The 10,970-nt window shown below is 40.6% G+C and overlaps 1 protein-coding gene across 1 annotated transcript in view; it reads left to right on the top strand.

Annotated features, from left to right (window-relative positions):
- Positions 1–6,070, top strand: part of LOC107730977 (olfactory receptor 52K2-like) — a 6,839-nt gene extending 769 nt beyond the window's left edge. The window contains exon 2 of the mRNA XM_016541937.1: positions 5,478–6,070. Within this exon, the coding sequence (XP_016397423.1) occupies positions 5,478–6,070 (593 nt within the window). The remainder of the gene's footprint in view (positions 1–5,477) is intronic.
- The last annotated feature ends 4,900 nt before the right edge of the window (positions 6,071–10,970 follow it).

The following is a 10,970-nucleotide window of genomic DNA, read 5'->3' on the forward strand; positions in this document are numbered from 1 at the left end:
TACATTAACTGACAGTCACCACTGATAAGCTACCACTAAATATTGTAGAAACTTAATTTGCTGTAAAGTTGCTTTGCAACGATTGTGAAAAGCACTATACAAATAAACTTGAATTGAATTGAATTGAATTGAATTGTGAAGTGCTTTCTCTTTCTCTGAACCTGCTTTATATCTTACATTTCTCTGCAGCAGAGCTTGTATATTCTGCCCATGCTGGTGTGGGTTCCCTATAGGTCAAGGGTTTCCAACCCTGCTCCTGGAGAGCTAGGCCATTTCTCAATACTAAGTACGCAAAGTTCCGACTTGCGTTCTTGGTAGTTCGGACTTGGCAAGTTCGATTCGGGAGTGCGAACTCCTGAGGATGGGAGGACGCAAGTCCGGTAATCCTCCAAATGGAACAGCAGCGTACTTGATAACATCACTCAGCTCGCCTTGGCTACTCCTCACTGTATCTTTACAATAAGACGAAATATGATATCAAAAACCACTGCTCTTTTCATTCTCATTTAAACATATTGTAGCATCGTGAAATATTTGTGGCTACACTAGCTATTAATAGCCGCAAAAATGTAGCTAGTTAAGGCAACGCGGACATACTTTGATTATCTTCACTGTATGTACTTATAACAAAACGAAATATAAAACACACACACACACAAATATGTGGTTCAGGCAATATGTGCATATACATACATACACACAAACATATACAGTGGGTACGGAAAGTATTCAGACCCCCTTAAATTTTTCACTCTTTGTTATATTGCAGCCATTTGCTAAAATCATTTACTCTTTTTGTTAAATGTTGGTTTTAATGAACAATAATAGCCATTAAACATATAAGTATGAAATATAAGAAATATAGTATTGTAGGAAATAAAGACAAAAGCAAACAATTCAGGCAAACGTCAGCGCTGCACGACGGTAAAGACAAATATAAGGTTATGAAACTTTGTCCTCAGCCAAAACGATATGACAAGGAACAAATAATATATTCATGAGACCAAATATTGCCTGTTAGATTTACCCAAAACGAAATCTCATGTTTACCCACTACAGAGACATTAGAGCCAGCGGCAAATGGCAGAAAGACAAGCCAAGGTAAGGCTGCTCTCGGCGGGATACATGAGCGCCGAAATCGGCGAAACAGATTTTCAAATAGGCGCTATCTTTATAATTAAACCGCAAATTTGAGTTTTAAACAACTACATTCTCGCCTGAAAAACTAATAAAACTACATTTCATGACACAATAACAGTAATATTTTGAAAATTATGCGGGTTTTCTCCTCTGCCATTAACGCTCGCTTGTTGGTGCGAAATGCATTGTGGGATACCTGCTGCTTCAAGTTCGCACAAGTCACCTCTTGATGCATCCTCGATAAAAGGGGCGGAGCAAGAACCCATCCGGGGATTTGAACTGTACTTGGCTAAATGTGAACTTTGAATTGGAACAGTACTTGGGCAATGACTGATGACGATTCACAAGAACGCAAGTACAGACAAGAACGCATATTGAGAAACGGCCCTAATGTCCTACGGATTTTAGGTCCAACCCGAATCAATCCCACCTGAACCAGCTTATCAAGGTGTTCAGGTTTACTCAATCATTACAGGCAGGTGTGTTGGAGCAGGCTTGAAAATGAAGTCTGCAGGACAGTAGCTCTCCAGGAGCAGGTTGGAGATCCCTGCTTTACATGCTCTTTTTCACAACAATTCAAAGACTCAGAATCAGAGTAAACATGTGTATGTTAATGAATTCCAATCATTCGTAAATATCATTCATCGTGCACGCTCATTCACAATTAGCGTAATCCCCGCCTATGAATTACAGCTACGCAAATTCCATGTCCAGGAACGCAGCTGAATATTCTGGTCTACTTTCTCAGGTTTGGCACCAGTATATTGCATAAATGCAAAAAAGACTAATAGGCCATATGCCTAACAATAAATATTCAATAACGTGTGTCCACCAAAGAGTTTTCAGGCAGCTGAAAAAATGTCAGGCGCTCTTCTTAAAACGACCAGCTGGTGGCCCTTGAGAACGCTTTGGTGGCACAGTGTTTTCCAGCTGATACGCTGTAGTTGCTATGATTTGGAATATCCACGGCGGCAAAGTATTATTAGTATCTCATTTTTAAGAATTTTACTAAATATAAAAAAGCAGTAACCAGTAATATTGACTTCTCCATTGTTGTAGGCAGTCGTTGTACAAGTAGGATGGTTGGTTGCTATTTGTCCCACCCGTCCTCTATTTACGGCTGGGTAAATAGTGACAGTGACAAGCTGTTTTACAGTTATCAACTCGGCTGCAAAAAATAATAATAATAATAATAATTAAAAAGAGGGCAAGGGCAAATGAACTTATTATTGAACTTATTGAACTTAATATTGAGTTGAATATATCTTGTATATCCTTGTTTCGGTTTCTCCTTTTAAATGACGAATACTATTGATAGCTGCTGATATAGACAGCTAATTCCTCTCACGCAAGTGCAGAACGCACGTGTTTAGTTTGCAGTCGGCTGTAGTCTGAGTGTTCTAGTGCAGCTTTTTGGTCCAAACACTGCCGATGCAAGGCGACAACACCGTCGCCTTTTTTTGCCGCTAGTTCTTTTAACTCAGAGAGTTAAGAAGGGAATTAGCTGGGTGGTTGAGTGGTAAAAGCCTATGATAGTTTAACACACTTTGACTGAATCATTATCAATAAATCATCCAGATCATTAAGCACCCAGCCTCCACTAATTTTAGAGGGGAGAGAGCTGTGTTCACACATTCCATGAAGTTAAGCACTCATTTGCAGGTACTGTGAAGTGGTGCGCTGTGCTCATGAGGCAATCCCAGAAACACTTGAAATGAGGGCTATCCAAATATTGAAGTAGGTATTCTCCAGATATAAGTAGCCCTCAGGCCAACCCATGAGAGGATCTGCTTCAGCACGAACAGTCTGAGAAAATGTTTATTTTATTTTTTAACGTGTATAATGCTTTTTATATAGAACTGGCCACTTTAAGTGGCCCAGGAAACTTATCTGGCTGCAAGGGTGCTGGCTGTGCCACAGCAGATTTATCATTTGACTGGCAGGGGATGCATGCAGAAATTAGTTTTATACTTGTTTTGTGCGCACTACCCATTGGGGAGCCTCATGTGCCAAGGAAATCAATGTATGTGTGTCATAGGGCAACAGGGGCTAACAAACTTGTACCTCTGAAAATGAATGCATCTTTTACTGAGAGTTCATCTCTCAATCTGAAGTATGGAATCAAGTCCTTAATTACCGCTTTGATGGAGGATGGCCAGCCCTGTGTGATTTGCTTCCAGTCCCTAAATCAGTCACTGAAGTAGAGCAACATTGAAGAAATGAGAGCCACAATTTCAGGCTCTATATTGGCTGAAGAGTGAGCAGGTGCAGGTAAGGGAAGACGAGACAAGCAGTCAGCTGTGTGATTCTGGGAACCAGGCCAATAGACAATCTTGCAATCAAATCAAAGCAGACATGCGGACCAACGAGCAATCTGCATTCCAGCTCGCCCCATGCCTTTTGTGGTTAAGGGTGGTGAGTGCCTGATGGCCCCACAGGTAAGTTTGTCACTTTTCAGTTAGTCCACACACATGCCAAAGCCTCCTTCTCCAGTATGGAAAATTTTGTTCAGCTGCAATGAGAGTGTGGGAAGTGAAAGCTACTGTTTTATTTTGTTGTTGTTGTTTTGTTTGTTTGTTTGTTTGTTTGTTTTTGTTCAGTTTCATCCGTTTGTATTTGGGCAAACACTGCACCCAGTTCATACTCACTTGTGTCTGTGGAAATCACTAAATGAAGTGCGGGGTCATAAATGGCAAGGGCACGACTGGACACAAGCATCTGTTTAATGTTCTCAAATCTGCTTTGTGCAGCAGAAGTCCATAACCGTCCTTTTTCTTTAGCACACTCACGCATGGAGGCAACAACTTTTGCAAATCGATGGAGGAATTTTGAGTACCAAGAGACTAGTCCTAAGAATAACTGTAAAGATGCTGCGTCAGATGGGGCTTTCCAGACAGCATCCAGATGCTCCTGGTCAGGTAAGATTCCATTACTGTTGATTACATGACCAAGGAACCACAGTGAGGTCTGTTTGAAATTGCATTCAGTTTCTTAAAAACAGTGCTGAGTTTCAGATCATGTCCCTCAGCTGTTTTTCCATATACAGTGAGATCCCTTCAGCGTAGGTCCGCACACATCCGTATCCCACTATTCTTCTTGCCTGTAACAATGATGGGGGACACCCAGGCAGAAGCACCGACCTGTTCAGTGACATCAGCCATCAGCAGGCAGTCTAATTCAGCTGATAAAGAAGCTCTAACTGCAAAAGGCAAACGTCTCAGTTTTTGGCACACTGGTTTTAGTGTTGGGTTGATTTTTACCTCGTGAACAAAGTTCTTTACAATTGCTACTATTAAATACATTTCAGTAGTTCAATACGTTTTCCCTGTGTCATTCCATTATATTACACGTAACTTCTGAACTTATTTGTTTTGTTTTAATTGTATGTATGGATTACTTGGGTTGTTACCGACATCTGGTGAAAATTTCATGTCAACAGCATGTTTAGGAAATATATTTACTGGGAATAATGGTGACGTGTTCAATACTTATTTTACCCACTGTATGTATCTATTTTACACAGCCAGTAACATATTTATTTACTCACAAATGCAACCAAAATATATAACATGAAAATTTATATGAAATTTCCACATCCTGTACCCGACATTCACAAAAATAAAAAAAAATAATAATAAAGAATATAATCAAGAAAAAAATAAAGTCACATTTAAGATCAGTAATCGTATGATATGACAACAGTCAAGAAAGTCTTTCAGGCTTCTGTGTTAAAATGTGCAATGTGTAAAATATAGTGTAAATTCTCATTAGGAAACAACAAAAATTAGGTACTCCAGATCCAGTTGTAGAAAAAAAAAACATTAATGCAGAAAAATAAATATAAAAAAGAAATTACAAAAATAAAGCTGTTAAAACTTTTTGATCAAAAACAGATAGACAAAATTGTGTCTAAAATGTAACACAAAATTAACTTCATGTTTATTGAACTGTTGTATAAAATCGATATGACATTTGCATGACTTTTGTTGGCAAATTTGTGTGGCATTTTTGTACAATCTATTCACACACCTGAGTGTAAAGTTTTCAAAATTTGACTTGCAAGGAATGTAAGCAGTACAAAAAAAATAAAATAATAATAATAATAAAAAAAATGTAAGTGTTTCCAATTATATGCTTAATTTTCTTCTCAAATATTATGACAATATATATTGGCTAATATATTTGGTATATATTTGGCTAGCTGTTCCAGGAGGCACAGAAAGACTCTCCCATGAATTTAGAAATGCATTGAAAAAAAAAGTATGATGAGGACATCTGCTGGTCAAAAGCTGGCAAATGCCAAATCTAAATACACATCTTGTCTACTTTGCTTTTGTGGATGGCACTGGATCGTTACTTTGCAATTTGCAAACCTCTTTATTATCACAAATACATGGAAATCCCTAACTTTGTAAAGTTTGTTGTTGTGCCAGTAATCAGAAATGTACTCCTGGTAGTCACCACTGTCTCTCTGGCAGGAAAACTGTCATTTTGTGTAACAAATATCATTGATCATTGTTTTTGTGAACACATGGTATTGGTTCAGTTAGCATGTGGAGATATAACTATTAATAATATTGTAGGACTTTTGACTGTTTTCTTTATCCCAACTGCAGATTTTATTCTTATCAATATTTCTTACATTGTGATTTTCACCTCTGTGTTCAAGTCTGGCAAAACTAACATGAAGGCCTTAAACACCTGCATTACTCACTTCATTGTTATGTCAGTTACTTTGACCTTTGCCTTAATTGCATTTTTGTCATACAGAATAAGAAATAATTTTTCTCCTAGTGGTCGTGTATTTGTGAGCACAATGTATTTACTTTTTCCAAGTTGTTTTAACCCAATTATTTATGGAGTGAGAACAAAAGAAATAAGACAAACATTTATAAAGTTCATAAAAAATTTAAAAGTCTTACCATTGTAATGAATCAAATAAAAATGGAGGTTACTGTACTGTAGTATGGTAAGATTCTGACTCTGTCGCTTTATTAGAAGGGGATATTGTTTTGATAAAATAATAATAATAAAAAGGCTATTAAGTAGGTGTATTATTTACGTAATTAGTATGTCTATTATTTACATAAAATTTAATTTCCAGAGCATGATATCTGGTGGGGTTAATAAACTGTCAACATGTTTCAATACACTCATGTTCAAAACAGTTATAGCATTTCTGTGATTCATTTGATTATTTTGAATGTTGCTTATAATGTTTGCTTTTAATGTTGCTATAATGAGCTGATGACCTGAATCAGATGTGTTTGATTAAGGAGACATTCAAAATGCGCAGTGTTGGGGGGCTCCAGCATGCAGCAGGGTCAGGTGCAACACTGACATAAGGAACACACATTTAGAAGGGGACATTTTAACTCTAAAAATCAACAGTATATTTGAGCATAGATAGCTCAGGCTGATAAAATTCACACAGAACCATTTCAAGCCTTTTCAGTGGCATGCTACGCTTTAAAAACATCAGGGACTAAGGGGAGTGGGTGGGGGTTTAGATATATGAAATTTTCATGAAATAATTTTTTTTGTAATTTAATTCTCTCCATCAGCCTATTAACAGATGTCTACAATAAATAAAAAAAAAAAGACTTTTAATGTACATTTAATTTACATACATATGCATCAAAATATGATCAATAATAACAATATGCAATAATATTATCATAATGCAATAATAAATAATAACAATATGAAATAATAATGTTTCTACATGACAATAATTATTCCAGTAAATAAATACATATTTGTGATGCTAAGGGTGGTTGCCAAGGGTTTTGCGCAGTGATACACAGCTCTGTAGCTGAAACAGTAGAGCATGGCTCTAGCAACACCAAGGTTATGTGTTTCCCAGGGAAAGCAAAAACTAACAAAATGTGTACCTTGAATGCTTTGGATAAAAGTGTCAGTGAAATGCATAAATGTAAATCTGTTTGGTGAAGTGTCAGCAGCGAGGACTGGAATTTATACTGGAATATACTGGGGAAAAAACAACTTAGGGAACATATGGACCTATGGAATATTTGTGTGTTGTGTTATGACCATGGTCTTATTACAAATATTTCAAACTCTATGGCCTTTTGGCTTTCAACAATTTAAAATTATGACTTATACCCTGCATTTGAACATAACATGAGCTTCATATATTATTTTGCTATATATGTAGCTATATATGTAGCTATATATTTTGATATGCACACAAACATTGTTCCCTTTCATAGGTTCACTCGATGCTGCATCAGCAGCTGACACTATGGGAACACCTCCTAGGTGTAATGAATGTCTGAACCCATATTGCCCATAATGTTCATATTGCATATGAACAACATGGCGCCGCGGACGGCCGCCTCAGTGCTTGGCTCTCCAGTGTTTGTACTGTTTTTGTTAGTTTTTCCTGTTCTTTGTTTCTCAGACAAGATCAGTTTTACCAGGGATGAACTGCTGAACATTCGGCAGAACACATCACAAAATCTTCTACCGGATTTCGATTATTCGGACGTTTTCCTGAACGTTGTAGTTGGCGGAGCAGCGGCGCTGATCAAGCGCTTTAGGACGCGCAGACGGGGGAAGCGAGCCGGCGCGCTCGTGAAGCTCAGGCAGCGCGGATTTCGAACGCCGTTGCCTAGCATCCCTCTGGCGAATCTTCGTTCTCTACCCAACAAAACGGACGAACTTCTTCTGCTCTCCCGGACAAATAAGGATTTTTCACACTCTGCTGCTCTGTGTTTCACGGAAACCTGGCTGAATGACACCATTCCGGACAGCGCGCTACATCTGCCGGGCTTTCAGCTGTTCAGAGCGGACCGCGACGCAGAATCAACGGGGAAATCGCGTGGTGGCGGCGGGACATGTTTTTACATCAACGAAAGGTGGTGTACAGATGTAACAGCGTTAAAGAAGATGTGCTGTCCCAATCTAGAAGCGCTCTTCATTAACTGCAAGCCATTCTATTTGCCGCGGGAGTTCCACTCGTTCATTCTCGTGAGTGTTTACATTCCTCCGCAAGCGCATGTGAGCATGGCTTTACAGAAACTCGCTGATCAGATCACAGAGACAGAGCAACAACACCCGGACTCTGTCTTAATCATTCATCACTGGACCCTTGCTGGATCCTCTTCAGTTTGTCTACAGAGCAAACAGGTCTGTGGACGATGCAGTCAGCATGCATGGGACTGCATTATGTTCTGCAACATCTAGACAGACCAGGGACTTATGTGAGGATCCTGTTCGTGGACTTCAGCTCGGCCTTTAACACTATCATCCCAAACCTCCTCCTGCCCAAATTATCTCAGCTTTCCGTGCCCACCTCCGTCTGTCAGTGGATCAACAGCTTCCTGACAGACAGGCAGCAGCTAGTAAAGCTGGGAAGATTCTCATCCAGCACCCGTACGATCAGCACTGGTGCCCCCCAGGGTTGCGTCCTCTCCCCACTGCTCTTCTCTCTCTACATCAATGATTGCACCTCTAAAGACCCCTCTGTCAAGCTTCTGAAGTTTGCAGACGACACCACACTTATCGGCCTCATTCAGGACGGAGACGAGTCTGCTTACACACAGGAGGATAAAGAACTGGCTGTCTGGTGCGGTCTTAACAACCTGGAGCTTAACACACTCAAAACTGTGGAGATGATAGTGGACTTCAGGAGAAACCCCCCTGCTCTCCCCCCACTCACCATCATGGACAGCACTGTGACTGCAGTGGAGTCATTCAGGTTCCTGGGCACCACAATCTCTCAGGACCTGAAGTGGGACAATCACATTGAGTCCATTGTTAAAAAGGCCCAGCAGAGGTTGTACTTCCTTCGAGAACGCACCTGCCTCCTCCCGCAGTCCTGCATATGACAAGTTGGTAGAAGTCACAGACTTACACCACAGCCAGAGTAAAACTGGACTGGTCTGTGAAGAGGGAAGAGCCAGCTCCTTGAAGGCTGAATGAGCAGTTTTTTCAGGTTTGTAGATGACCACCGTTCATGAACCTTCCATTTCTTCCAGAGGTTCACAATGAAATGGTGAAGTCATGGATGAAACCCTACTTGGCCTGTGTTCCACGCCAAAACCCAGCTGTTGCAATGTGAAGGGGTTGGCTGAGCACGTGTGTGTGAGAATGCCCCATTTGAAGAGGCACTTGCAAGTTACCTCTTCCCTGGCATGGTGTCCTCATGAAAGGCTCCTGCCTTGCCACCAAAGCTCTGTAAGACAACATCTTGTCTATGCGGCGACAGACATGGCTGGTGGGGCTTTGCACACCATGGGTGTTTTCCAAGTCTACCAAGCTGACCTTTTGAGGGACCTCGACCACGGTGAGGGACTGTCCCCAGAGGCAGTCCTAGAGCTCCGTGCCTCCAAGTAGGCAGCCGCACTATTGGCAGTTTGCTTGCTGCCATAGTTGCCACAGAGCAGCATATCTGGCTTAACCTGTCGGGTTAAAGGAGAGGGACAGAACATTCTGCTGCATTCAAGCACATCCCCTACATTGGTCAGGACTTTCCCAGCCCCTCAGAGTCAGAAAGTGAGTGGCACTGCCTGGGCCCCACCTCTGTGAAGTCGGGACCTTAGGGATGCAATCACGGCTAAGCAACAACATAAGCGGCCCCTTTTATAAATCAACATGGGCCCACTCACACACATAAACACACTCACACACCACCCCGATGCAGGCCTGAGACATTGCTTGTGTGCGTGGCGGCCTTTGAAACTGCAAATTGGCCTCTTCGCTCTTCAGTGAGCAAAACAAAACCAATATAATGTACCTGCGTTCTTGAAGCAGTCACGATACTCTCCCGTGTCCGGCTACACAATCCTCCACGAACAGCCGTCCGTCCCATGAGGCCGTAGGAACACCCAACACTCCCGGTGGCTGGGTGGGTGCGCTATCCGGTAGCGTCTCGTACCTTCCCTCGATGTCAGAGGACCTTTGAGTGCTTCTGTTGACTCGAAAGGTCTATCTGATTCCTCAGTCACGTCCCACGACAAATAATGAGCACCGTGCTAATAGCAAGTTCAATAGTGCAGTATAGTCCGATGTCGTGCCGAAAATTAATCATCTGCCGAAAACTGATTGCCGTCCGCGTCCGTCCGTTTTACACTTGCCAAAAAGTGATTACAGACTCTACTTATTGAGTGAACTGCTATTTCTGCCTCAAAATGACTTGATTTCATTCATGGTTATTATATTTGACAGATTATAGCTCATTCAGTCCTTTTTACGTGTTGAAATACCTTTTGACAACAACCATGAATGAAATCAAGTCATTTTGAGGCAAAAAGAACAGTTCACTTTTTTCACAGTTCACATTTTTTGGGTTTTATTGGCCATTTAAAGGTATTTCAACAGGTGAAAAGTACTGAATGAGCTATAATCTATCAAATATAACAACAATGAATGAAATCAAGTCATTTTGAGGCAAAAAGAACAGTTCACTCAATAAGTAGAATATGTAATCACTTTTTGGCAAGTGTAAAACTGCATTTTATTGGTTTTATAGGCCATTTAAAGGTATTTCAACAGGTAAAAAGGACTGAATGAGCTATAATCTATCAAATATGACAACAATGAATGAAATCAAGTCATTTTGAGGCAGAAATAGCAGTTCACTCAATAACTAGAGTCTGTAATCACTTTTTGGCATGTAAAACGGATGGACGCGGACGGCAATCAGTTTTCGGCAGAACACCGGCAATGACGTCACAGTCAGCCACGCGCACACTCACAGTCGTGTGTAAACATGTCGTTTCGCGTGAGAATGATTTTAATTTTAATTACATTCAGTGTAAACGGCGACTGATAATGTATTTATGTCATGCCAGATGAGGCTTGCA

Source organism: Sinocyclocheilus rhinocerous, unplaced genomic scaffold, assembly GCF_001515625.1.
Source record: "Sinocyclocheilus rhinocerous isolate Xijiao unplaced genomic scaffold, SAMN03320098_v1.1 scaffold1270, whole genome shotgun sequence".
Taxonomy (NCBI): Eukaryota; Metazoa; Chordata; class Actinopteri; order Cypriniformes; family Cyprinidae; genus Sinocyclocheilus; species Sinocyclocheilus rhinocerous.